Below are 24,200 nucleotides of genomic sequence, written 5' to 3'. Positions count from 1 at the left end.
TTCTCACTCACGGTTTCTGCACCATCCAACCATGTTTCATTTGCTTTTCCTTCCACTACCAACCAACCCTCACACAGTACCACAAACATGAGTCTTGCCGAATTTGTAGAGCGTAAGCTGCATGATTCTTACAAAAACTCTTACTAAACGATCAATACAGAACAAGTTGAAGTAATCACGAATGATGGACGTTGCGTTTTAGGCTCGTTACGCGGTTTCGACCAAACGACAAATCTTATTCTTTCAAATTCCAAAGAACGGCTCATTAGTTGGGATCAAGAAACAGAAGTAATTCCTCTTGGACTGTATATTATTCGTGGAGAAAACGTGTACGTCTAAAACAACGACTATGACTGTTTCTGTTTTCTAAAAGATGACTAATTCTTTCTTTAGAGCAATGGTCGGACTCGTGGACCAGCAACTGGACAATGAAATAGAATGGAGCAAAGTGAGAGGCGAACCGTTACATGATGTTGTCCATTGAAGTCGAAAAAAAAAATATATCTCTCTCAACTTTCTTATGAAAGCCTGCAACTAAAAACCCAATATCGCCCGCTGTTTGGGTAATACTATCCAGTCGCTCCTACTTAGTGCCCCTCTAACTCTTTGAGATTCTTCTTTTTGTGATTTCAGCTTGCAATTCCTGGTTTATTGCCTGCTACAGTTTTGTTTACGCTCAGACGCGTATCGCGTTTTCATTTCACTTCCCATGACGTTAGCACCACCAGTTGACCGATGTTGTCCGAACTTCGGCAACTGCTCGGTGAATTCGACCGGACGTTGCAGCAAGCCACCTACTCGAATAACGCATACTGGTGACTTTTGCAGTTTTGAGTTAACCGTCCAGCGTGAACCGGAGAATATGAGCGCTGTCGTTGTTGTACCGGGTCAAGTTCTTGCGAGAGGAGTGAAGGGAGGCGAGGGAACGGCTGTTCGCGGTGACTATTTACTTTCGACGAGACTCGGCGTTTATGACCCTGAAAAACACATTGTCTCTCATACAAACGAGCAGGTGGAGCAACCTGTTTTACCAAAGGTTGGTTCCATCGTTCTGGGTCAAGTTACTCGGATCAGTGTTCGTCAAGCCTCTATAAAAATGACCGTTGTCGACAACGTGTGTGCAAAAGAAGAATTCCAGGGTGTGATTCATGTCCAAGACATTCGGGCAACAGAAAAAGACAAAGTCAAAGTTCGTCAATCTTTTCGTCCTGGCGACATTGTTCGGGCTCTTGTGGTATGTTGCAAAGATAAAGGCGAAAGAGGGGTAAAGGGAAGGAACTCGTTACAGTATAGCAAGACTTCTAGTTTGTCATTTGGCTGATGTGTTCTTTTCTGTACGTTCCTATCCTGAGGTCGTCTCAACCCCCTCTCAAACTTGCTCTTCCTTAGCACCTGCTCATATACTAACAAATAGATTTCGCTGGGAGACGGCTCCTCTTACTTTCTCTCCACAGCTCGTAATGACTTGGGCGTGATTTTTGCACAGTCAAGTGAGACTGGGGAACAAATGTTTCCAATCGGCTACCAACACATGCAAACCGCTTCTGGTGTCGTGGAGCAACGCAAGTGTGCAAAACCGATTCTTTAAAACCAAAATGGAAAATCGTCATCCTTCTAGACGAGCATTCATGTCTAATTGATATAAGACGTGAATACGAAAATAAAAATCCCGGTGTTAATAATTATGGAGAATAAATGTGTGATTCATAAACAGAACATCCATCTAATGTTACATGCCGAGAGTTAAGGGCATGTACTCTCGTTTGCCTTGCTAAATTTCTGTATATTGCTAAATGTTGCACTTATCTTCTTCACTGTCGCTCCCCCGCCTGCTAAAAGATTAAGCGACCCACTCGTAAGTCTAAGCGCTATCCCCCTCGGGCTGTTTACTGAACCCTATCACAGTCCAACGAGGTCGTTTCTCTTGGAAACCACGCCAACACACGTTCTCCCTGCCAAACACACGAACTTGCTGTTCCTCTCGTTAGCGGCTACTGTCTTAAACTTATTTCGTGAATATGTCTACAGGACAAAGGGAAAATGTATTTCCCACCAGAATGTAGGTGATAAATGCTCTTACAGCACGAGTTTTGCATCACTAACCTTATTTGCAGGACGCTCACCGCGATGAAAACACGTCTTCGTGGAGCTCAAACCGGTCATTCGTTGCTTAAGAGAAAGTCTGAGGCTCTGAAAAAACGTTTCCGTGAGATCACACAGAACATTGACCAGGTACGGTTGTGTTTATGGAAGCAAAATGCTCTTGGAAGGATTTACTTAACTAACACATCTATTTTAGGCTAAGCAGAAAATGGGTCGTGTTATGCAAGTTGCTGCTTTCTCAATGGCCGAAGTTGGCTTCGTTTTGGGCAACAATATCGACTTCGAGATCCAACAGTCGGTGAAAAACGCCAGATTCCGTGTCCGGTCAAAACAAGAAAACATTAGTGGTGTCTTTTTGCCTACATTCGAGACGTCCATTGATGAAAGCATTGACGACTTTCAATTGACTGGTTTGGGTCGTGGTGGACAGCAAATCCAAAAGGCTCGTCAAGTCTTTGCCAAGGCAGTAGAAACACTGGTGCAATTGGCTTCTTACCAGTCTGCTTTTGTCCTCTTGGGTGATGTCCTGCAGATGACCAACCGTCGTGTCAATTCAATTGAACATATCATCATTCCTCGTCTCGAGAACACCATCAAGTACATTGACTCTGAACTTGAAGAAATGGAACGTGAAGACTTTACGCGTTTGAAGAAGGTTCAAAAGGTGAAGGAGAAGGCTGATGCCGAAATGAACGCTATATCTTCTAAGAAGAAAGAAGAAATTGACGACGATGAGGAACTTCCCGAGCCACTTGAGATGACTGTCGAAGGGGACAGTGAGGCCGTCGATGAAGATGAGGATGACTACGAAGAGGGCGACGAAGATGAGGATGAAGAAGAAGAAGAAGAGGAAGGAGAAGAAGAAGACCAAGAGGAGGACACTCCCGAGGCAATTTCTGAAAACAAGGAAATTGAAGAGGCAGCTCCTGCAGAGGAAGCAGTTGAAGAGGCAGCACCCGCGGAGGAAGCAGTTGAAGAGGCAGCACCCGCGGAGGAAGCAGTTGAAGAGGTAGCACCCGCGGAGGAAGAGCAGCTTGAAGAGACAGCCCCTGCGGTTGACGTTGTCGCCGAAGAGGCGAATTCTGCCGAAGAAGAACAAGTTGAGGAAGAAACTCCTATCACAGCCGAGGAAGCAGAAGAAGTTACTCCCACAGAAGAAGCAGTTAACGAGGTAACTGAGGAGGAGGAGCCTGCACCTGAGGAAGAACAAGCCGAGGAGACCGCGCCCGCAGAGGAAGCAGTTGAAGAGGGTGCACCTGAGGAAGAACAAGTTGAAGAGGCTGTTCCTGAAGAGGTTACACCCGCAGTTGAAGAAACAACTGAAAAAGAAACATCGGCGGAAGAAGCCGACATGACGGCACCAGTTGAGGAAGCAATCGAAGAACCCGAACAAGTCGAAGAAACTCCCGCGGTTGAAGAACCAACTGAGGTAACTCCAGAGGAGGAGGAGGAGGAAGTTAAGGAGGTTGCTCCTGCTGAAGAAGCCGCTCCCGCCGAGGAAGAGCAAGTTGAAGAAGCTGCTCCTGCTACGGGTGAGGCAGCTGAAGAAGCCACCACCCCTATCATAAAGGAGGAAACTGAGGAAGCCGCTCCCATTGCAGCCGACGAGGCTGAAGAACCCGCTCCCGTTACAACTGAGGAAGTTGAAGAAACGGCACCTGTGGAGGAAGAAGCACCCATTGCTACCGAAACACCTTCGGCGAACGAAGTGACTGAGGAGGTCACCGCTCCTGAACACGTTGAAGAAGCTCAACCCGTAGAGGGTCAAGAGGAGGCCGAGAATAAGGTTGACGAAGCACCTTCGACTGTTACCCAAACTGAAGCTGCCGTTGAAGAAAACGACCCTAATTCTCAAACTCCTGCTGCCACCTCTAAACCTGTCTCCAAGTCAGCTAGAAGAAGACGCAATAAGCGTGCTAAGGCTGCTGCTCGCGCTCGTCGTAATACCAACGAAGCAATGAATGGTTCTTCTGATGTTAATAGCGGTGTCTCGACACCCTCTGATGCCCTTGAGTCTTCGCTTTTGACATCTGCTAGCAAGTTTTCCGGCGATGAAAACTCTGACGAGGACGTGATTTTCTAATTTATCCAAGATTCGCCGTACGAGCGTATTTAACAAATCACTCTTTTACGCATTATACACACTTGTACCCCCCTTTATCTCGTCTTCAGTTTTTTGTACTGTCCGCATAACAACATCCTTTACGTCTATACAGCAACGTACAACTTTTTTAACACTTTAGTTCTATTACCCTTAATACATCAGCAGTAATTTTCCAAGACAAAGTTTAACACGGTAGCGGGAGGGAGATGGAATTGAAAGAGGTAAGTAAAAAAATCAAGGAAAATGAAGGTCATTCGGTAAAAGAGATTGGTTGCATTGGTGAATTAATCGACGCCTGCCCATCGATTTCTACCAAAAAGAAAACGTCAAAATAAACCAGTACAGGAAACGCGGTAACAGAGAGAAAAACGCAGACTCTAATAGCGGACAATGCCACCGCGCCATTAGTAGGGAAAAAGAAAGAGGGCAGACATGGTTAGTCAATTGGCGTCCGCGAGAGGTCCTCACCTTTCATGACTCGTTGCATTTCATCTGCTGTGAGGAACTCGTATTCTACGAGAGCTCGTGCCAGCGTTTCAAGTTCTTTTTTATGAGTTTTCAATAACAGCATTGCACGTTCGTAAGACCCTTCCAAGAGAGACTTGATTTCAGCCTCAACTACCGCTTTCGTAGCTGGTGAAAGATCACTGAACTCAGTTTCCAAACTCACCGGTCCCACACGATCAGACATGCCAAACTCAGTTACCATTTTACGGGCAATTTGAGTGGCCTTCTCTATGTCATTGTGGGCACCAGAGGTTGTGTTATCTCTTCCGTACAGCAACTCTTCTGCAGCTCTTCCGCCCATAGCCACATCCATCATGGCCATGTACTCGCCTCGAGTCCAACTGTCTTTATCCATATCAGGCAATGAAACGGTCATGCCCAGGCTACTGCCTCTCGGCATAATCGTAGCCTTGTACGGTCGCATAGCACCGCGTGTAAACAGAGCGACCAGCGCATGTCCACCTTCGTGGTAAGCAGTCATCATTTTGGACTCGGGCGTAATAAAGGCGCTTCTCCGTTCTGCACCCATAATTATTCTGTCTTTTGACCACTCCATGTCAGACATTCCGACATATCTAGAGTGTAGCCGGCTTGCACGAATGGCAGCAAAGTTGATGAGATTAGCCAAATCAGCACCAGCAAATCCAGATGTTCCACGGGCAATGACGCTGAGGTCAACATCTTCAGATAGTGGCACGTTTTGTGTATGATGGCGCAAAATAGCCATTCGGCCACGTACGTCTGGCAAAGGTACATGGACATGCCGGTCGAAACGACCAGGACGTGTAAGTGCTGGATCCAGACTCTCAGGGAAATTGGTAGCACCGATGAAAATGACTGGATGCGCAGCATCTTCGTCTTTTGAAAAACCATCCAGGTCGACAAGAAGCTGGTTCAGCGTCTGACGCATGTGTGCAGCATCGCGAGCATTACGTTTTTGTCCAATGGCATCGAGTTCATCAATAAAAATAATGGAAGGAGCATGCTTGCGAGCAGTAGCAAAGAGCTCACGAACACGTTTAGCACCCACACCAACAAACATTTCATCAAACTGACTGCCGCTCATAAAGAAGAAAGGCACGCCAGCTTCGCCGGCTACCGCCCGAGCCAGCATCGTTTTACCAGTACCCGGGGGGCCTGTAAGAAGAATACCTCGAGGAAGTTTTCCACCCAAACGGGTGAACTCAGTGGGATTGCGCAGGAACTCTACCACTTCTTCTAATTCCTCCTTGGCCTCATCGACACCTTGCACATCGGAGAAATGAACGTCCACCGACCGTTCTTCGGCCGGTTCAATCTCGGGGTTGTTCCCGATGAGATTATTAACGCCAGACGTTTCGGCAAGAATGCTCATACCGACTAAGGCAACATAGGTAATAAAACCCACACCGACGAGAAAACGAACCACACGAAAGACTTTGGCAAATCGAGACTCGTCCATCACCACAAATAGAGGATGTTTTTTGTCAGAACCCAGGGGCAAAGTGGTCGCTGGCAAGGTGTGAATAGCAAGAGAAGGTGTCGACTGCGAATGCAGCACGCTTGAGACGGGCCCTTTGGCTGGTGCAGGGTTAGAACCCAGTGTGTTGTTCGTGGCAGTACCGTCAATGGGATTAGCGGAAGCGGTTCCAGTAGTAGCAGCTGCAGCAGACCCATAAGGAGCAGCCATCTTTGAAAAAGGCAATGAGCGGTAGGAGTGAGGCGATGTTTCGGCAGAGTTCACTGCTGCAGCAGTGTTGGAAAGAAAGCTTTCAGGTGCAAGACTGTGAGCCTTCTTCAGCAGTGCGAGCGAATATAGCCGGTCGCAATCGGCATCTCTCGCAACACCTTTTGTTTCGTAACGTTTAATCACAGCCTCCGGGTATATATCTACAATCCGTTCATAAAAACGAGCCTGCTCAGAGGAGTCATACAGATCTGCATTTGCTCTTTCCTCCAGAAACGCGAGGTCCTGTCTCAGAGTGTTGGAATTAGTTGGAAATGCTGAATTCGTGTATAGCCGCCGAAGAGGCGAAAAACTTTGTACTGTGAGTGTCCTTTTGTGCCATTGAATAAAATTACACTGTCTTAAACATCGTTTCCAGATGTGGGTCCCCTGCAGCAAGTCAGCAACGCGTTTCATCAAAAATGTCCGCACGAAAACTGAGTTTTCGGCAAGGTACCAAAATTACCTGTCTCTTTAGAAAGAATGGGTTTGTGAACATGAATTTCGCTGTTTTCCCGGCTTTTTTACAGCTAAATAGGATGGTCTTTAGCAGTAGACCTGCGCGAGGTTGAAGGGGGAGCTTCGATGCGTTGGGACGCGCTACAGCTCTTTACTCTGCGGTGCAGTACCATAGAGTACAATAAACAAAATAGTGTGGTAATGAAGCGAGATGCGTTTAATTGCATTATAGTGCATTAAACAAAATACTGTACTACTACGAGTCTCGCACTAACACAGGTTGCGAGAACGGCCGAGCCACACGATAACGCAAGGAATGTTTATGAACTAGTTTGGACTGCGCTATACTCTTTAACGCAGTACACCAGCCACCCCACACAACCCCCACCATCCCACTTCTTAAAGTACACACATTCATTAAATACATTCATTAAAAGGAGTCTCGCGTCGCACTGACGCCGCGAGGGTCAGACTGGGGACTGGTCAAGCGGTAAACGTAGTGTCCGGCTCATTCCTTCTTCCACTTGAGACTCTCATTGGTTGTCTCGGGTGTTAAGCGGGCGAATTCCTCGTCAAGCACTTGCTTGTTCTGCATTAACGAGTCGTCCAGGACACGTTCGTGTTGCTCGTTTTCATGGCTTTTCGCTTGCAATTGCGGGTCCTCCTCTACCACAGACGACTCCGTCAAGTTCAAATGCCGAACGTACTCGTTGTCTTTCCGAGAGCTTGGTTGATGTTGTGAGTTTTGTCGGTCCATTTTGTGCTGTTGTTACAAGACGCGACTACAAGCAATTGTGATAATATTCTCCCTCAGAATCGTTGTAGTTCGTTATAGTCAGATGTTTTGTATTCATTCCTGCTCGTCCTTTATATAACCAAGCGTTTCTTGATGCCGTCAAAATGATGTCTTGCCGGGTATATTTCTTAACTCTTGGATGGCTGCTGTCCCCCACTTAGTATGTGGCGAAATAATGGGGGCAACTGAAGTGGAGGGTGCAGACCACTGGTGGTGGTCACACAAGACTGTATGTGTAAGTAGGCAGAGGCGTAGATGATAGTTCGGCAGTTGAGTAAGGCCAAACGCCACCAATCATCGCGTCCCTTCGGGGTCCACTAACTCGTTAAGCATCGCTATCAATCGCTAAAATGCTTACGGCGACGCCAGAACACTCACAAAATTTCGCTATATTCATCTACGAGAGGGGGTAAACAAAAATGGTGGTGACTGCAATGAGAGTAGTGAAGATCACTGCTTAAACATGATCTGCAACGTGGATCTCCACAAACTCAGAAAAGATCTGCAGCGATCCTTAAGGACGAGGAACGGCACCGGTAACGATGTCGTGAATGGCCTGAACAAGCAGCTTGTGCTCCTCGGCATGGATCTTGGCCTCAAGAGAATCGACAGTGTCGTCTTGAGTAATGGGAATGCGTTGAATGGCAATGGGCTTGCCTCCGTCAACCTCAGCAATCACCCAGTGAACCATACAGCCTGTCTCGTTGATCTTGCCTTGACGGCTCGCTTCGTAAGCACGCTCAATGGCATGGATTCCGTTAAAGGCATTAGGCAGAGCAGGATGAAGATTGATGATGGGAATGTTGTGAGCGGAGAGTTGGTTCAGCACAATAGGCGACAAAATGTGCATCCATCCGGCACAAACAATTAACGAAGGGTTATGCTCGACCAACTGACGGCCCAACTCCTCGTCGAAAAGACGTCTTCCCTCTTCATCACCATGCTCCTTTTTGTAGGGCAACAGCGTGTGGACGGACGTGGGGATGCCGGCCTTAGCAGCACGTTCCAAACCAAACGCTTTTTTGCGGTTCGAAAGGACGTGTTTCACCACGGCCTTGTCCTTGAGTATGCCTGATTGTGTAGCATCAATGATCGCCTGCAGGTTGGATCCTGAACCGGAAATGAGAACGAGCAAAGAGGCGGCCATGGCAGATTTTTGGTGAGGTGGGGGTTGTGGAGGAGAGAAACAGGGATGGCTGTTTTCCTTCCAGTGGACTGCGAGTTTTGGTGGTGAAGAGAAGTGGGGTTATGTGGATAAGAAATGTCCCACCACATGGATCCCACATACCTAACCACCAAAAACCCAAATCCAGATGCCCACACACTGGGCCAAATGATACTAAGTGAACGGGCCATATACAGCTCGATACAGAGAATACGAAACAAATCAAACTCGCCTTCTGCACACAAATAGCCCCTACCCCACAAAACCCACACACTTCCCCCTCAGAGGCACCACTCTCGGTGCCACTCGTGTCGTAGAAACAGCACGACAAACTTGTCATGCTGTCATTCACCGTTTTCATTTTTCCAGTCCTCGAGGCTTGCAGAATTCAGCATTATACAAGCGTCATTTTTTATCCCACACCCTAGTGACACTTGTGTGTGTGATGCACACACACACACACGTGCCTTAAAACAAAAAGATGTACAGTAGCGGGCCGCCTACAGTAGTTCTAATAGACGTTGCGTACCCTTAAACGTTGATGAAGACTTAAGAGCCTTCTTGTGTTTGCGCAGTGCAGCCAGCAAAGATGCTTTGTCGTCGTCGGAAAGAGCCTCCAACACGGCAAGTACGACAAACGCACCATCGCCACACGCCCAAGACTCCAGATGTTTCTCCATAACCGGCTTCAACTTCTCGGCCATGTGAAGTTGAGATTCAGACTGACGCACTTGACGGGCCTTGGCATCCCAGTGACCATTTTGAACGAGTGTCTTGAGCGCACGAGAACAGTGCACCATGTGAATCAAATGTGTGTCCTCGGCAGGATCAGAGCTAAAGGCAGAAACAACGGCATCTATAGCAGCTTCCTTGTCGCCGTCTGCATAAAGCAAAGTCTCCACAAGTACTTGCGAACCCAGAGTCTCGGCCATCAACTCGCCAGCGGTGTTGCGAACGAGCTCAAGAAGGGCAGGCGAAAACGCCGATCTGAGTTCGGCACGACGGACATCAGCATCCTTCTTCGCCGTTTTCTCCTTTAAGGGAGCCAAGGAGGCGAAAAAGTCACGGTTCAGCTTGCTGAAATACCGGGGCTCATTCCATCCAACAAGTGGATACAACAAAACACGGCGCGCGTAACGATCAATGCCCAGCTTGAAAAGTTTTCCTTGGAACTCTGCCTGCACAAGTTTTCCCGTAAGCACTGTATCATCTGTGCAGTCAAGGCCGGCCACGATTACCAAGTGACCATACGAGTCCTTGGCCGTCTCTACCAGGTAAGGACGCATGCTCTTCCACATCACCTTTCGGTCCTTAGCAGTAGCAACGGCAAAAAGCATCATGGCTGTTTCAGAACCATCCTTTGTGTGAACAAACTCATACACCTGCTCCTTCACGAGCTGCAGCAACTGGTCAGCTTCCTTCTCAGACGCATGTTGCATATACTCCAACATGGCACGATGCACCATGGTAAATCCAATGGATCCCTTCTGGACACTGCCCTCTATGGTCTGCCACAGGTTTTGCATGATACTGTTACGCTTGTCGGGATTCTCCTTCAGCAACTTGTCAATGTGTACGTCCTGTGATGCGTCCTTGAACACACGGTACTCAGGACCGTAAAATTCTGAGATGAGAGCGTGTTGCTGTTGCAAGTTTGTGTACTCTCTGAACGCATCTTCAACCACGTAGGCTGCCTCGCGATGGCGAATAAGCTTGTTGACGTTTCCGTACAATTCGCCCAAGACCATTCCCTTCATAGCAGGCGTACCATACTTGAAGAATTTGACCGAAAGGTATTTGCCATAAGGACTCTTGCACAGCTCAACATGACAACCCTTCAGTTCTTCACAGATAGCTTCACGTTGTGCCTTGGATCCGTACTTGACGCAGGTCTGAATCACACGAGACATGTCATGTTTGAACACAAGAGCCTTTACGTTTTCACGAATAAGGCCAAACAGCTCTTCGACAAGTTGACGGCGCTCTGCTGCTTTCATACCCGTTTTGTTACGAATTTTATCCCAAAGGCGTTTGGATTGGTCAACAACGTCCGAAAAGGGCTTGGCTGCCTTTCTTTCCTTGATGAGTTTTTTCTGAAGTGCGTGAGCTTCCTTGGAATTCGTCTTCGGCTTGGATTCGTCGTCGACTTCTTCGGCATCATCTTCATCTTCGTCGTTTTCCTCCTCTTCGTCTTCTTCATCATCTCCAGAGTCAGAATCTTGGTCCAATTCATCTTCATCCTCTTCACTGGACTCGACAGCAGAAGAATCTTCCTCTTCCTCTTCATCAGAGTTTTCGTCCACAGTCATCTGTTCCTCCTTTTCCTCTCTCTCCACGGACTTCACGGTAGAGTCCTTGGAGCGCTTCTTGGAGGGATGAAGCTGTTTCTTGACGGTCGCCGCGGTAGCCTTCCTTTTTCCTGCAGCCATGGGTGAGGTACGTCAACGAGAAGTGGTTTTGTGGGTGGTTGTGGGAGTAGGCCACCAGGGCCCGACGAAATTTTGTGGTCCCCTCGGCCCAGAAATGACAACAAAAAAAATACGTTTTCCTTACCAATTCTAGATGAAATGAAGTTTTTGTAGCTGGAGATATAAATCATTGACTGATCGACGCTCTAGACTTAGTCACTCTTTCATTTGCGGGCGTTCTCACTGACAACAAACGAATACATGCGGCACAGACGAGAGCTGACTGCTTGCTTACAAATTTTTTTACTCTTCGCGTGAACGAACGTTTCGTCCGAACCGACCAGAAAGAGCATTTTCAAGCAGTTTACGCAGTTGAGCGTCCGTCTCTTCTGAGCTTTGACCAAGCTCGAGAATACGTTGAATGTCTTGCTTGGCGTTCTCGTCCAACAGCGGTTGAGCGTCGATTCCTTCCATCTCGGTTGGAGTCATGAACTTTGCATACTTCATCTCCGTGTTTTCTGGCATTTGTGGGTTCGATGGCTGCATACCTGTGGCCTTGTACAAGTAACTGGCGACATCGGGAAATTCACCATTGGATTCAATAACTTGGGCAGCAACCAGTCCTTCAGCATTCTTCACCAATGGATCCGCGTTCAGTTCTTCAACCAACATCTGTGCCATGGGGACTGTCTCACAAACAAACAATGGTGTTTCTCCGTCGTTGTCGCAAACGTTCACATTTCCACCGCGTTCAACCAAAAGTTTCAGCAGCTCCTTGTGGCCTTTTCCATAAAAACCCCGTTAGAATGAAATTAATAAATACGCAACGCGTGTGTTTTCATACCATACGACGCAGCTGCATGCATAGGAGTGTATCCGTTTTCATCGAGCACATTGGGAGAAACGCCAGCTTCCAAGTGTTTCTAAGCAAAAACTGTCAGCAATTCCATTAAAAACAGCATTATTCTGCTTTCACGTACAAGCACAACGTCAATCTTGCCATCACTGGCAGCAACCCACACGTTTGGTGTCACAGTAGCCATTTGGTAGTTGGTAAGTTTAAATCCGCATAGAAGGAAACGTTATTCAATAAGTTGCGACACGCCGAAATGAAAAACGCGACGCGTGGTAAACAAAAAAAACAGAAACAAAACAAAACAAAGCGGTCGCAAACAGGGTGCCATTACCACCGTCTCTAAAAAAGAACTACTCACCTAACCTACCTGACCATTCTCTAAATCCGACAACTAACTTTTATGCACACTCACTTTTGAATTACATTCTTTTCATTCCTGTTGTAAACCCTATATGCACGTGCATCCAAAACAATAAACAAACACAAAACAAGTATCCATAGAGCGAGCCACAACGGCCGACAGAATGAGGACGTTTTAAGTGAGAAGAAGAGCATTGACACAGCCATCAAGCTCAGGGTTGTTCGTTACTTGGGCGTATTTACCCCAAACAACTTTACCGCCAGCAGTGACAAGACCCAACTCACTAACGTTGACCTCAATAATGGTACCCTTCGTCAACACACCAAGTTGAGTGTACATGGGACTCTGGGGATTCTTCTTGACACCGATAATAGGAAGCTGCATCGTTACACCAAGCTCACGATGTGTAACGTTGGCCTTCTTTTGACGAAGAGCCATTGGCCGGATGAACCGTTCGTACTTAACAGGACGACGAGTAAAACCATCACCGACAAATGTTGCTTTCGTGATCATACGCTTCCAAGCATTCTTCTTGCTCTTGCCTGTACGAACAACCTTGAACATTTCTTCCTCGGACACACCACGGACTTGGGGAAGAGGCACAGAGAATTTAGCGGCTTTTTCTTTACGTTTTTGCTTAACAGCGTTTGAAAGCATCTTTGCCTGAGATTCTTGCTCACGATCCAACAAATATGTAGGGACAGCACCCTGGACTTCGGGCTCAGAACCACGTTGAGTCGTGTTACGCTCGTCATGCTCCTTAATACTGACACGGTTAGCGGAATGAATCGCGTCTTGTCCACATACGTCTTTTTCATTTGAATCTTCTCCTTCCGTCTCTTCTCCTGGTACAACTTGGCCTTGATACCACGGACCTTTTGAGCATATTTACTTGACTCATGGACCTCACGAGCAGCCTTCTTACGTCTGTTCACGCGTTGTTAGTAACAGAAGGAACTGAGTACAAAAAACATCGTCCGAAACTCACTTCTTCTCTTCATAGTCGAAACGACGACCATGTTTGCGAATGGCCTCTTCAATATACTCGTTCTGAGGCATATTGAATTTAGTAAAGTAAAGAGATACGTCAACTGCCGGTGCACGTAGTTGGCTAAGAGAGAGTAAAAATCGTTCGGGGGCGGTCGTATAGTTAGTGGGAGCCCCCGGTCCTCCACGGATGTTCCGTGGCAGCAGTGCGGTGCGCTGCATTAAAATGCATTAAATCACATAACAGAATTCAGTGTGAGATGTTATTTTCCTCCACCAAAACACTACCACCAAAAACGCCAAGAAGGCCCACCATTGACTCGGCTTACAGATTGAAGTGGACGGTAACGAGCTGCTTGGTTACACTACCTGTCGCTCTGTAGAAATTTTGTAAACATGTCTACTTTTAATGAAGCCTCAGAAAGCAGAAAACAAAGACTTGCTGAGCTTAGACGAATCAATCAACTTCAACGGGAACAGCAAAACCATGAGGGAAATGATAACGAAAACGAAACAAATTCGTCGGTGTTAAAGTTCAGGAATTACGATCCTGTTACACAGGCTCCCAAAATGGGATTTGTGGAGCCACCAACGATAGGAGAGGAAACGGTGGAAAAGGTGGCCGCCAACATTGAAGAAGAAACCCAAAAAGTGTTAGAAGAGCAGCAGGCAATTCCGGAAGAAGAGCTTGATTTAACGTCCCTTCGACCAAAAAAAGCTACGTGGGACTTGGAACGCGACTTGAAAGAACGGATGACTGCATTAGAGACAGCAACACAAAACGCAAAAGCTTACTACATTCGGCAGACCATAGAAGAACGGAAAAAACAAGCTTCTCAAGAACAAGCCGTATAAATGTGCACGGAAGGAAGAAAGATTACTTTATTCGTTACAAATATCTATTTGCATATCACTGAACGCCTTCATAAGGAGTGTTAAGGTTGAAAGTAGTCAACACCGAACGAAGGGGGGGAAGGGATGTCGGCGTGTTTGGGTGTTTGTTAATGCTGTTACGTATCAGATATGAAAATGTGTTACAGTACACTTTTAGCTCAGCAGGTCCAACGGCAAATTGCTCACGTCCAATTGCTCTAAAATAGGCGGCATTCCTTGACGGGTAATGCCAAGACGAAGACGTAACCGGACCCGGGCGCCTTCAGGACCCTGTACACGCAAAAGCTGAGAAATTTCACCAGAAGGAGGAATGGTTGTGGATTTCAACGGTTGGATCCTAAGCTTCTGGGATTTTGGAACAGCAGCCTCAAACTGAACCCGATCGATTTGAACTGTACTGCTGAGGTTACGGAAAAGAACAGTGATGCTGGCAGTCTTGGAAGAGGCGTCTTTTGCAGGGACAAGAACAACAGACAGATCGTGCTTATTGTAAACCGGACATTCTGCGTACGTCTGTTCTGCTGCCGCCGATGCTGCGGTAGTGAAAGGAGTTGAGTACGTGGTATTTGGAGTAAGAGCTGGAGAGGCAAACTCGGATCCTGTATTAACACTGTTTATGGAGGGGGATGCGGTATCAAAGAGACTGAGAATATCGTTCACATGGCTCTTTCTCGCATCAGTCGAGGGAGTAGGAACAGACGTGTTGATGGATAATGAGGGTGAGGCATCGCCGACCATCACATTGTCTACAGTGGCGGGTGTGTTGTTTGTCGTGTCATTCAGGCCAATTAAGTCGAGCAAATCGGCCGTCTTTTGCACTTCAGACTTGGTTCTGTTATGCTTTTTCTGTTGTTCATCGCTGTTCATGGATATGTATGAAGTGGGCGGAGGAGGGGCAGGCATATTTGCGAAAACGACATGGTCGAGCCCGCTATCGCGTATAGCAACTTCAAACTCGATAGCCCGTTGTTGAATGTCAGCATTCAAGTGAGCAGAGAAAGAAGAAATGATGCGCACAATGCGTTGACGTTCTGTACTCGTTTGGAAACGAGCGGTCAACTTTGCCAAAGCAACCAAGCCAAATTGAATAATTGTCGTGTTCTTGGGATCAGTACTCCGCAAAACTTGTTCGTACAAATCAATCACGCCCTTGGCCGTGATGTGTGATGGGAGGTCGGGATCATCAATGTGGAGCTTGGGTGAGAGAAGCATATTGCCATACTCTCCGATGACCCAAAAAGCGGCAATAGTCAGAGCATTCTGGGAAATGTCTTTGTTTAACGCAGCGAACAATTTAAATACAGCATACTCGTGCAAGTCTTGTGCGGAGGCAATGAGACGCAAAAAGTGGTAGACTATATCTTCCGAAGCGAAGTTTCCAGCTGTTTTTAAGACCTGCAAGAGCGTGTCAAAATGCCATCTTCTGTTCGGAGCAAATGTGCTAATAGCCTGGCTCAATTCGGCCGTCGTCTTCGCCTTCAATTCAACAGGTGCCACCTCAAGAAATGCTAACAACTCCTTAACCATAAAACGAACGTTGGTATCATTGACAAGATAAGATGCAAATTCTAAGGCGCGCTTTTGAATGGAGATGTCAGCATCATAAAGACACTCGATAACAGTAGTACGATGACGTTGAACAGCTTGCTCTTCCACGCCGACCACACGTTTGAGGAGATTGAGAGCGACGTAGCGTGTGTTGTTATCTCTGTTGCTGAGAAACTTGCCAAGGATATTGACACCCAGCACCCGTAAACCGCTGCTCGCTTCAATTTCGAGGATCGTTCGCACAGCTTCGTAGAGAACGGCATCTCCGGCGTTTCTTGATGTGTCGGTGGCAGTGCAAATATGGGTTAGGATTTCCGCCATTTCATCGGAAAGTGCCTGATCTCCCTTGGCCATGATCGCGAGGAAACGCAAAAGCTTCACTTGGAGAAAAGGATTGCCGATGTTGCCGATGTTGTTTTCATCAGCATGACCAGGCGTAGACAAGAGTTTGAGGCGGAAAAGCATGTACGAGTACTGTTTCTTGAATACCTCGATGTGCGATGGATCCCGTTCACACACATCAATAGCAAAGCAAAGAGATGTGAGTAGCACAGTTTGGCTGCGCACAGAAAACTGTTGAATTACGCGGTCAACGTAAAGTTCTGTCAGCTCAGGTAATTTTTGACAAACTTTCATGGCGCAAAGAATGGCTTTTTTGCGAATTGATACTTTGTCGCGAAGAATAAGTTCATTAATGTCATTGGAGAGGTCGCGTGCAAGCTCTTCACTAGCAATGCTTCCAAAGGTAGCTAACGCAAGACCGACGACGTGTTCACTCGTTGACTTAAGGTCGTTTTGTAACGAATTCGTTAACAAAGTCAGGACCTCCTGGTTTTCATCCAGCAACAGCATCGCACCAAGGTAACCCACGCGTTTGTCTTTAAACCGAGGACTAGCAACCAGTTTCAAACACTCTATCTGTCCAAAATGCGTTGGTTCACCAAGAAGGTATAAATAAATGAGTTTCGCGACATTTCGACGACGAGTTTTCAGATCATTCGTGTCCTGGCGTATACTTTTACGAATTGCTGCAGACTCTTTCCGGATTGCACTTGTCTCCGCTGCTGTTGTCTTTGCAGCACGTACCGCTTTAATGAAGGATTTTAAGCTTGACATTGTCAGGCTCAATCGAGGGGGAGAAACCACAAACTACGTTGATAACTCAGTAACTTGATTTTAAAATGTGACCACCTTTCCCTCACAAAATGCTCCAAACCGAAGGAGTATGGTATTTGTTGTTTCTTCGAGCCGACTACCGAGGATGGCGTATGAGAGTCTGTTGCAGTCATCAGTTCGCCGGCGAGAATGCCCACTTGGAGTTGCGGATAGTGATGTATAGTGTGTCACGAAACACTCCAAGGAAGCTTAACGAGACTAACCACCAAACGCTCACCACCACAATACTAACACACGAGTTGGGCTGAAACCAACACCTTGGGTAAAACAGCGTGGCCGAACTATCCATTGCTGTGGCCATTTGTGTTACGGCTTCGCCGCATTTGCCATTCACCGATTACTTTCCTCCGTAATAATATTGCCCTCTGGGTGCTCTGGTTGTTGGGAAGAACGGATTAGGGATTTGCTTAATTACTTGCATTATTTTCATTTGCAATAAGGGTGTTCTCGTTACTGTGTATTTCTGGCTTCTACAATGGTAAAACTAAAAATCAAGGCTGGACCTCCTCCCTCTGCAGAACCAAAAATCCATATCAAAGCACCAAAAGCTAATGGCTCTGGCGTGTCTAAAATTCGAATTAGAGCAGCTAGAGACTCTTCGAACCCGCGTCCTACGAAGATTCGTTTGAAAAGGGCCCGTGAGCCAGGTCTGGGATACGATTCAGAAGCTTCAGACAGGGAAGAGGATCCTTATATCGAAGAACAAATTATGCTCCGCATGCCTCCTGGTGAAGACTGCGATTATGTTCGAAAGGCGATTGAGAATCGGGAAGTCGGTCGTGGTGCCGACATATGGATCAAATTTAAGGGTAAGCTTATTGTTACAGTTGCTCTTCTTACTAACAACTTTGTGTCAGACAATCGTCGTGCTGTGATTCATGTTAATGGACACATGTATGCGGCAAAGCTTGTTGATTTGCCATGCATCATTGAGTCCAGCAAGAGTTATGACAAAAAAGTTGTGTTCAAGACAGCCGATATCTCTCAGATGCTGCTTGTTGAGAAACGGATTGAGCACGAAGATGATGTGCCAATGGATCCGTTGAAACTGAAAGACTATGTTTATCCTCATGGTGTTACGCCTCCGATGCACTGGGTTCGACAGAAACGTTTTCGAAAACGTGTTTCTAACAGAGTACGTTTGAGATGAGCCGATGCTTTCAGTTCTTGTGCTAATAAGCTTTTTGTAGACTATCGAAGCTGTTGAGGCAGAAGTGGATCGTCTGCTTGCTTTGGATGAACAAGCAGAAACATCTATTCATGAACTTATCGATAGTGCTCAACTGGCTCGTGAGAGCAGTATGGCGCTTTCAGAAGACATGTCATTCAACAATACCCAATTTCGCCGTGGTGAAACTACGGAGCGTGAAGAGAGTGTTTCACAAGCCGACTTGTTTGACGGAATGGACGAAGATGATCTTGCAGGCCAAATTGAACAAGGCATGTTGGAGCTTAACCAAAGTACCACTCGTGAAACCACTGCGGAGACGCACCAAGCCGCCGACGAGTCTGCTAGCGATGAGGATGAAGAGGAGGAGGATGAAGATGATAATGATGGTATGATGAGCTGCTTTTATTATTTATGTATTTTCTTTGTGACTAACTTTGTTCAGCGGACGATGAAACAAGAGAGAACAAACGCCAGAACCGTCTGGTTAGGGAGTTTATCTCTGAGCTTGAATCCTCCATCCAAAAGCGTAAACGTGATGCCGACGAAGCTACCAATCCTATCCTGCGTAATCGTTTCCTTGCAGATGTCAACAGAATGGTTACGGAATTGGAGTTGAAGCGTGCACAATTAGAAGACAACACGGACAAATAGAGTCGTTGTGCCGTATAGAGAATCCTTTTTCACCGGATGCCAACTTTCCATCTCAATTTTGTTTCTTTTTTTCCTGTTCCCTTTCATTGTTTCCATTTTCCCTTAATTATTTTTATTAAAAAAGTTCTATGGGCTGCCTAGGTGTTGACTAGCACAAAAAGTATTTCTTTTGGTTTCAGTGTCCGCTTGCATTTGTGTATGAATGGATCTGCGTTGAAGTCAGTGCGTTAGTCGAAAGCACAGAAATCTTGAGACTATCGTGACAACTGACTTTTTAATATTATTTGTGCACATTGGGTCGTCTATAATTAATAACAAAAATAGTTGTTTATAAGTACGCTGCTTTTGATCTAATATAAATCATTCACAGGAGGAATTGCTGCCATGCATGAGTTAAAGTGTTTATGAGTGCCAATTAGATAACATTCTCTCACTAATTTAGTTCTTATGAAATCGAAAATGTCCGACCCGTACTTTTTTGTTGGGAGTTTTTATTCTTTTTCTATTGCTGTTTATGGAGTACTTTAATGAGCTTCCTCTCCAAATTCTCATTTCGCGTCAAGGTTCTTTCTTGTAATTATTGACGGGAATGATTTCTGTACCACCACCCTGTAATAGACATGAGCCATGCTAAATCTATTACGGCATTCGTTTGTCGAGTAGGTCGGTTACGAACTCAGCACTTGCGAACATGGGACTGTGGGCAAGTTCGTCAAAAGTCTACTATAATCAATGGACTTTTAAAGAAAAACAATAGTGTCCCTCTAAAGCCAATCGAACCAACGAAGACACTTCCTCCAGTTCTTCGTGGAGTCCGATTGCAGCAAGAGAGGTTTCCAGACTGCGTTTTGCTTACTAAAGTCGGTGGGTTTTATGAGTTGTATTTTCAACAAGCCGAGGAAGTTGCACCGCTGTTGAATTTGCGGGTTTCTCAACGGAGAACGTCACTTATGCCTGTATCCATGGCAGGATTTCCTGCCGCGAAACTTGATCGGTATTTGAAAATACTTGTTCAAGACATGAATCTTTGTGTCGCTCTTAGTGAAGAGATTCCCAAGGCCCCAGATGATTTTTCTACATCGAACTTGTACAATCGGGTTGTAACTCGAGTAATCTCTCCGGGAACATTAATTGACGAGAGTTTTATTAGCCCTGGAGAAAGCAATTTCATTTTGTCTATCGCTACAGATGAATCGTTAGGGGATATTCAGCCCGAAACTCTAGTCGGTCTAACATGGTTGGACTTATCAACGGGTGAGTTTTACGTGAAAGACTCCAGCGTGCAAGAGCTAGCCGGGGACATTGAACGAATTTCCCCGAGAGAGGTTTTGTTGGACACTCGTTTTAAAGATGAGAAGGCTCGGGATCTATTGTTCTCGGATGTAAATACCAAAGGTCTCTATTTCTCTTATACTGACCCTGAAGTCTGGGAAATAAACCAATGGAGGAAGTTTCTTGACCGTCCGCTTAGTATTGATTTTTTAGAAGATTTAAAACCCGTGGAACTTCAATCGGGCTCCCATTTACTCCAGTATGTTTCCAATCGGCTGATGAACTCTAAAACTACAATACAACATCCGATTCGATATTCTCCGCGGGAGAACATGGTCATAGGAGCTTGTGCTTTGCGAAGTTTGGAAATTCGCCATTCGTTTCAGGAGGGCCGTATTCAAGGAACATTGCTTCATGCTATCAATCGAACTGTCACGCATTCTGGTGCACGTTTGCTTGTTCAAAGACTATGTTCTCCTTCGACAAACGTTCGTGTAATCAACGAACGCTTGGATTTAGTTGAGGCTTTTGTACAGAATCCCTCTGCACGTATTCAAATTACAGAATTGCTAAAGAAAACCAGTGATTCTGAAAGACTGCTGCAACGATCTGTATTGGGAAGAGGAAGTGCGCAAGACTTCCTAGGTTTAGCTTCAACTTTCCACTTGACAATGGAAATAAAGACATTGTTACGTTCCATGAATACCAACCCGTCTCTTGTTCGTTTGACTGAGGCCTTGAATACTCACGAGGACCTTTGCCAAAGGATTAGCAACACCATAGACGAAGAGGCCCTGTACAAACGCCAGGAACAGGATTTAGAAGCAAAGGGCGAGGTTGTTGAAGATCTTGAATTGGATTCAAGCATTGCAGCTCCGGTACCAAAAACAAAAAGCAGAAAATCAAAATCTTCTTTAGAGTCTGTAAAAAATGCTTTTCTGAACAATCTTTCCGATATCTGGATAGTCAAGCCCTCTACATCTCCAGCACTATTGAAGGAACATGAACAATTAAAAACTCTTTATAAAGCAGTTGAAAAGCTACAATCAAAAATAACTTCGACCGTCGGTGATAATGTTACTTTACGCAGAAGCCCATCAAAGATGTACTTTGTTTACATCAAGTCACAGAACAAGGCTTTAAAATCAAAATTTGTAAAGACCTTTCAGGACGCAACTGTTTTCAACACAACTCTGTCTACGGCTAATTATCATCTCCCATCATGGTCATGTTTAGGCCTTGAAATTGAGGCAACGAAAACACGAATCTCACAGCTTGAAGCTCAAACACTCATGGACTTGCAAACTGATGTACTAAAACAGATGTCGTCTATTCGCGAAAGTGCTAAACTACTAAATGAATTGGACATTTCCACTTCACTGGCTTCTTTGGCCTTAGAAGGAAAATGGGTTCGTCCAATTGTGAATAATTCTTGTGTACACAAAGTTATTCAAGGGCGACATCCAATTGTTGAGAAAGCTCTTCAACAAAAAATGGTATCATTCACAGCAAATGATTGTTATGTGGGTAAGCCCTCCAGAATTTGGCTTATAACTGGTCCAAATATGGCGGGAAAGAGTACGTTCCTTAGACAAAACGCTCTTATAGCTATTCTAGCACAAATGGGAAGCTTTGTTCCTGCGTCCTTTGCTGAAATTGGTGTGATTGATCAAATATTTAGTCGAGTTGGTTCGGCCGATAACTTGTCTCAGCACAAGTCAACATTTATGGAAGAGATGATGGAGTCTGCATTTATCTTAAAGAATGCAACACCTCGATCATTCGTAATTATGGATGAAGTTGGACGGGGTACTACGACGAAGGAAGGTATCGCCATTGGTTATGGATGTTTAGAACATTTGCGCACCATCAATAAGTCAAGAGTGTTGTTCGCTACTCATTCGCACGAACTGGCTACCTTGGTAAAGGACGAAAAAGAAATCGAGTGTTATTGTACAGACTTGATTGTAAACGAGGACGACACATTTGTGTTTGATCACCGAGTGCGCAAAGGCGTAAATAGAAATTCACATGGCCTTCGAGTGGCCGCCCTCGCTGGCGTTCCTCTAGAGGCTATTAAAACGGCAAAATCAATCTTAAAACGGGAAGGGTAAAAAGCATCATCTAATTATTTTTTGTTTCATATATATACATTCCAAACAGCGAAATATTCATTGAAGCTGTTTTCATACACTTAGACGAAGCATCACTCAAGGGTCTTTACGGAAGCAATACATGGAGGAAAAGAATGTAAACAGAATTCGTGACTTGCGTGCGAAAAAGTCACGAAACATAGTATTCGTTCTAAAGTAGAGTCATTTGATATATAGACAATTAGGTAAACACAATTCTACCTGATACGGGTCAAAACAGCCAAAAAGAAGAGGACATGAACAACGACGACATGCGAAAAGGAAGGTTTGGAATAGAAACGGTTGACGAAAGAAAAAGATGCGAACAAAACGGACTCCAGTCAATTACTTTTCAGACTTGGGGGGAACAATCGTATCCGCCTTGTCGTCGGCAGCACGGCGCTTTGCGTCGGCTGGATTACTAGTCTCATGTTCAGCTTCTTCCTCAATAAGCTCTTCTTGTTCGCGCAAGACCTCGAGACGCTGCTTGTTTGAAACATCTTGAGAGGGCATATCAACAACTGTTTCGTGGTATAACTCATCGGGAAGGGAGGCCAGCGTATCCATCAACGCATCCCAGCGAGACTCAAAAGTATCTTCAGCAAATCCATACGAAAAGGCGTTAGAAAGCATCAAAATGGCAGAAGGAATTCCGTGGACAAGACGCATGTCAAGCCAGACACTCAGTTCTTCGCGCAATGAAGCCGTAGACTGTCCGTGAGTGCGGATGCCTCGAGAGTTACAGGCATTTAACAGTTCGGGAACGGAAAGCGAAGTGATTCCCTCGATGTAAATGGCACGATCGTCCTTGCAAATTTGACGCATTCTTGAGCGAAGGTTGTAACGAAGCATCGGCTCGGTGCCAAAGGCTCCTAAGTTCATATAGCGGCACATGGCGACAAGTTGCGCCCGCGACAAATTATCAAGAGTAATGTCGTCGTGGAAAAACTTACAGACGTTGATGAGTTCTTCACGAGTAGGCTTTTCCTTGCTGTAACGCACCTTGTGAAAGAAGTCCTTGAACTCCTTTGACTCACGAGTTTCATCAGAAATGCTAAACTTTCCAGCCTTCATGGTTTTACGAAGAAAGTTCGACACTTCTGAACGAGTCTTCCGAAGCCGCTCCTTCTTAGCCTGTTTATCCTTAGGATCTTCGTAAGTACTAGGAAGCAAGTTCGGGAAGAACTTAATAGCTACGGGAAGCAATAATTCTGCGAATGGAATGATGACGAACATGGAGAAGGGAAGCAATCTACCCATGTCCTTCACTGTTCTCGTCAATTGACGGCTTTCTCGACGAGTCAACTCGTAACCAACTGCCATTTTGTAAACAAGCTTTGATGAAATCGTGATTTCAGCACCAAGAAGCTTTGTGCCGTCCCAGAAATGGATAACACCACCCTTGAAACGCTGCCAAAGGGATTTCTTCGACGGTTTTGCTGGTGTATTCTCAACATGCTTTCCCACAGCCTCTTTCGACTCTGGTGGACTTTTGACTTGTGTCTCTGGGCTCTTAGTTTCTGTAGCATAACGACGTGTAGACCATTTAGAGCCCTGGAAGTATGGTTTCATTGAGCTCAATGCAATATTCTGAGTCCATTGCAACTGCTTAGAGCTCCAATTTGTTTGAACTGAACCAATTGTTCGTGAAAACACAGCTGGTGTAAACACGGTTTTCCCCAATTGGAGGTCTAGAGACGATATTAGCGGCCAATTTCTACAGCATATAGACGTACTGCCCCGTAGGTATAGCGATAAAACTTGCTTTTCTAGCATTTTGTGAAAGACAAGGTTAAATGACAGGGTTAGATGAGTTACGGAGATGTTTGGCCATAGCCGTGAACCAGGCGATAAGTGGAAGATGAAGATAAATGGGTGTGTAAGGGAGTCGAACGGGAAAGGTGG

The 24,200-nt window shown here is 45.8% G+C and overlaps 14 protein-coding genes across 14 annotated transcripts; 6 read left to right on the top strand and 8 right to left on the bottom strand.

Annotated features, from left to right (window-relative positions):
• Positions 1-14: 14 nt before the first annotated feature.
• Positions 15-839, top strand: SJAG_01819 (U6 snRNP-associated protein Lsm8). Its single transcript, XM_002173021.2, has 3 exons — positions 15-112; positions 161-329; positions 394-839. The coding sequence occupies exons 1-3, from the start codon at positions 88-90 to the stop codon at positions 482-484; spliced, it is 285 nt and encodes a 94-aa protein (XP_002173057.1). The 5' UTR covers positions 15-87; the 3' UTR covers positions 485-839.
• Positions 773-1,724, top strand: SJAG_01818 (exosome subunit Csl4). Its single transcript, XM_002173020.2, has 2 exons — positions 773-1,234; positions 1,415-1,724. Exons 1-2 carry the CDS (start codon positions 863-865, stop codon positions 1,586-1,588), a joined length of 546 nt encoding a protein of 181 aa, XP_002173056.1. The 5' UTR covers positions 773-862; the 3' UTR covers positions 1,589-1,724.
• Positions 1,725-1,885: 161 nt separating this feature from the next.
• SJAG_01817 (V-type ATPase V1 subunit D) lies at positions 1,886-4,400 on the top strand. Its single transcript, XM_002173019.2, has 3 exons — positions 1,886-2,059; positions 2,115-2,232; positions 2,300-4,400. Exons 1-3 carry the CDS (start codon positions 2,019-2,021, stop codon positions 4,184-4,186), a joined length of 2,046 nt encoding a protein of 681 aa, XP_002173055.1. The 5' UTR covers positions 1,886-2,018; the 3' UTR covers positions 4,187-4,400.
• Positions 4,273-7,006, bottom strand: SJAG_01816 (inner membrane I-AAA protease complex subunit Yme1). The gene is made up of 2 exons (XM_002173018.2): positions 6,886-7,006; positions 4,273-6,809 (listed from the first exon to the last, which is right to left on the bottom strand). Exons 1-2 carry the CDS (start codon positions 6,916-6,918, stop codon positions 4,644-4,646), a joined length of 2,199 nt encoding a protein of 732 aa, XP_002173054.2. The 5' UTR covers positions 6,919-7,006; the 3' UTR covers positions 4,273-4,643.
• A 268-nt stretch (positions 7,007-7,274) lies between these two features.
• SJAG_01815 (hypothetical protein) lies at positions 7,275-7,735 on the bottom strand. Its single transcript, XM_002173017.2, has one exon. The coding sequence runs from the start codon at positions 7,633-7,635 to the stop codon at positions 7,387-7,389; it is 249 nt and encodes an 82-aa protein (XP_002173053.1). The 5' UTR covers positions 7,636-7,735; the 3' UTR covers positions 7,275-7,386.
• Positions 7,736-8,012: 277 nt separating this feature from the next.
• Positions 8,013-9,121, bottom strand: SJAG_01814 (phosphoribosylglycinamide formyltransferase). Its single transcript, XM_002173016.2, has one exon. The coding sequence runs from the start codon at positions 8,819-8,821 to the stop codon at positions 8,189-8,191; it is 633 nt and encodes a 210-aa protein (XP_002173052.1). The 5' UTR covers positions 8,822-9,121; the 3' UTR covers positions 8,013-8,188.
• SJAG_01813 (puf family RNA-binding protein) lies at positions 9,055-11,299 on the bottom strand. Its single transcript, XM_002173015.2, has one exon. It carries the CDS (start codon positions 11,266-11,268, stop codon positions 9,340-9,342), a length of 1,929 nt encoding a protein of 642 aa, XP_002173051.1. The 5' UTR covers positions 11,269-11,299; the 3' UTR covers positions 9,055-9,339.
• Positions 11,300-11,550: 251 nt separating this feature from the next.
• SJAG_01812 (hypothetical protein) lies at positions 11,551-12,290 on the bottom strand (the record flags this gene model as incomplete). The annotated part of the gene is made up of 3 exons (XM_002173014.1): positions 11,551-12,029; positions 12,092-12,170; positions 12,228-12,290. The coding sequence occupies 3 exons, from the start codon at positions 12,288-12,290 to the stop codon at positions 11,551-11,553; spliced, it is 621 nt and encodes a 206-aa protein (XP_002173050.1).
• Positions 12,291-12,486: 196 nt separating this feature from the next.
• On the bottom strand, positions 12,487-13,586 carry SJAG_01811 (ribosome biogenesis protein NSA2). The gene is made up of 3 exons (XM_002173013.2): positions 13,453-13,586; positions 13,272-13,391; positions 12,487-13,230 (listed from the first exon to the last, which is right to left on the bottom strand). The coding sequence occupies exons 1-3, from the start codon at positions 13,521-13,523 to the stop codon at positions 12,639-12,641; spliced, it is 783 nt and encodes a 260-aa protein (XP_002173049.1). The 5' UTR covers positions 13,524-13,586; the 3' UTR covers positions 12,487-12,638.
• Positions 13,587-13,729: 143 nt separating this feature from the next.
• SJAG_01810 (complexed with Cdc5 protein Cwf18) lies at positions 13,730-14,352 on the top strand. Its single transcript, XM_002173012.2, has one exon. It carries the CDS (start codon positions 13,848-13,850, stop codon positions 14,304-14,306), a length of 459 nt encoding a protein of 152 aa, XP_002173048.1. The 5' UTR covers positions 13,730-13,847; the 3' UTR covers positions 14,307-14,352.
• Positions 14,280-17,204, bottom strand: SJAG_01809 (AP-1 adaptor complex gamma subunit Apl4). The gene has a single exon (XM_002173011.2). The coding sequence runs from the start codon at positions 17,007-17,009 to the stop codon at positions 14,499-14,501; it is 2,511 nt and encodes an 836-aa protein (XP_002173047.1). The 5' UTR covers positions 17,010-17,204; the 3' UTR covers positions 14,280-14,498.
• A 76-nt stretch (positions 17,205-17,280) lies between these two features.
• Positions 17,281-19,272, top strand: SJAG_01808 (transcription factor TFIID complex subunit Taf7). The gene is made up of 4 exons (XM_002173010.2): positions 17,281-17,878; positions 17,927-18,204; positions 18,260-18,626; positions 18,683-19,272. The coding sequence occupies exons 1-4, from the start codon at positions 17,545-17,547 to the stop codon at positions 18,889-18,891; spliced, it is 1,188 nt and encodes a 395-aa protein (XP_002173046.1). The 5' UTR covers positions 17,281-17,544; the 3' UTR covers positions 18,892-19,272.
• Positions 19,273-19,424: 152 nt separating this feature from the next.
• On the top strand, positions 19,425-24,060 carry SJAG_01807 (MutS protein 1). The gene has a single exon (XM_002173009.2). The coding sequence runs from the start codon at positions 19,512-19,514 to the stop codon at positions 22,275-22,277; it is 2,766 nt and encodes a 921-aa protein (XP_002173045.1). The 5' UTR covers positions 19,425-19,511; the 3' UTR covers positions 22,278-24,060.
• SJAG_01806 (inner membrane protein) lies at positions 21,470-24,159 on the bottom strand. Its single transcript, XM_002173008.2, has 2 exons — positions 24,032-24,159; positions 21,470-23,986 (listed from the first exon to the last, which is right to left on the bottom strand). Exons 1-2 carry the CDS (start codon positions 24,069-24,071, stop codon positions 22,641-22,643), a joined length of 1,386 nt encoding a protein of 461 aa, XP_002173044.2. The 5' UTR covers positions 24,072-24,159; the 3' UTR covers positions 21,470-22,640.
• Positions 24,160-24,200: the final 41 nt, after the last annotated feature.

Source organism: Schizosaccharomyces japonicus (assembly GCF_000149845.2).
Source record: "Schizosaccharomyces japonicus yFS275 unplaced genomic scaffold supercont5.3, whole genome shotgun sequence".
NCBI lineage: Eukaryota > Fungi > Ascomycota > Schizosaccharomycetes > Schizosaccharomycetales > Schizosaccharomycetaceae > Schizosaccharomyces > Schizosaccharomyces japonicus.
Note: the sequence above shows the minus strand (reverse complement) of the source record. Positions and strands in the feature narration are given on the sequence as shown.

Excerpts from the sequence above, each read along its gene's own strand:
- SJAG_01810 (XM_002173012.2), top strand. The coding sequence starts at position 13,848 with ATGTCTACTTTTAATGAAGCCTCAGAAAGCAGAAAACAAAGACTTGCT.
- SJAG_01816 (XM_002173018.2), bottom strand. The coding sequence starts at position 6,918 with ATGTTCACAAACCCATTCTTTCTAAAGAGACAG. Across the intron at positions 6,810-6,885 it reads CATTCTTTCTAAAGAGACAG|GGGACCCACATCTGGAAACG; the intron begins GTAATTTTGGTA and ends GACTTGCTGCAG.
- SJAG_01813 (XM_002173015.2), bottom strand. The coding sequence starts at position 11,268 with ATGGCTGCAGGAAAAAGGAAGGCTACCGCGGCGACCGTCAAGAAACAG.
- SJAG_01811 (XM_002173013.2), bottom strand. The coding sequence starts at position 13,523 with ATGCCTCAGAACGAGTATATTGAAGAGGCCATTCGCAAACATGGTCGT. Across the intron at positions 13,392-13,452 it reads TTCGACTATGAAGAGAAGAA|ACGTAAGAAGGCTGCTCGTG; the intron begins GTGAGTTTCGGA and ends ACGCGTGAACAG. Across the intron at positions 13,231-13,271 it reads AAGATTCAAATGAAAAAGAC|TATTAAGGAGCATGACGAGC; the intron begins GTATGTGGACAA and ends TAACCGTGTCAG.
- SJAG_01806 (XM_002173008.2), bottom strand. The coding sequence starts at position 24,071 with ATGCTAGAAAAGCAAGTTTTATCGCTATACCTACGGGGCA. Across the intron at positions 23,987-24,031 it reads ATCGCTATACCTACGGGGCA|ACCTCCAATTGGGGAAAACC; the intron begins GTACGTCTATAT and ends TATCGTCTCTAG.
- SJAG_01818 (XM_002173020.2), top strand. The coding sequence starts at position 863 with ATGAGCGCTGTCGTTGTTGTACCGGGTCAAGTTCTTGCGAGAGGAGTG. Across the intron at positions 1,235-1,414 it reads ACATTGTTCGGGCTCTTGTG|ATTTCGCTGGGAGACGGCTC; the intron begins GTATGTTGCAAA and ends ACTAACAAATAG.
- SJAG_01815 (XM_002173017.2), bottom strand. The coding sequence starts at position 7,635 with ATGGACCGACAAAACTCACAACATCAACCAAGCTCTCGGAAAGACAAC.
- SJAG_01807 (XM_002173009.2), top strand. The coding sequence starts at position 19,512 with ATGAGCCATGCTAAATCTATTACGGCATTCGTTTGTCGAGTAGGTCGG.
- SJAG_01809 (XM_002173011.2), bottom strand. The coding sequence starts at position 17,009 with ATGTCAAGCTTAAAATCCTTCATTAAAGCGGTACGTGCTGCAAAGACA.
- SJAG_01817 (XM_002173019.2), top strand. The coding sequence starts at position 2,019 with ATGTCTACAGGACAAAGGGAAAATGTATTTCCCACCAGAAT. Across the intron at positions 2,060-2,114 it reads AATGTATTTCCCACCAGAAT|GACGCTCACCGCGATGAAAA; the intron begins GTAGGTGATAAA and ends CCTTATTTGCAG. Across the intron at positions 2,233-2,299 it reads TCACACAGAACATTGACCAG|GCTAAGCAGAAAATGGGTCG; the intron begins GTACGGTTGTGT and ends CATCTATTTTAG.
- SJAG_01819 (XM_002173021.2), top strand. The coding sequence starts at position 88 with ATGAGTCTTGCCGAATTTGTAGAGC. Across the intron at positions 113-160 it reads TCTTGCCGAATTTGTAGAGC|AACAAGTTGAAGTAATCACG; the intron begins GTAAGCTGCATG and ends CGATCAATACAG. Across the intron at positions 330-393 it reads ATTATTCGTGGAGAAAACGT|AGCAATGGTCGGACTCGTGG; the intron begins GTACGTCTAAAA and ends TTCTTTCTTTAG.
- SJAG_01808 (XM_002173010.2), top strand. The coding sequence starts at position 17,545 with ATGGTAAAACTAAAAATCAAGGCTGGACCTCCTCCCTCTGCAGAACCA. Across the intron at positions 17,879-17,926 it reads CATATGGATCAAATTTAAGG|ACAATCGTCGTGCTGTGATT; the intron begins GTAAGCTTATTG and ends ACTTTGTGTCAG. Across the intron at positions 18,627-18,682 it reads GGATGAAGATGATAATGATG|CGGACGATGAAACAAGAGAG; the intron begins GTATGATGAGCT and ends AACTTTGTTCAG.
- SJAG_01814 (XM_002173016.2), bottom strand. The coding sequence starts at position 8,821 with ATGGCCGCCTCTTTGCTCGTTCTCATTTCCGGTTCAGGATCCAACCTG.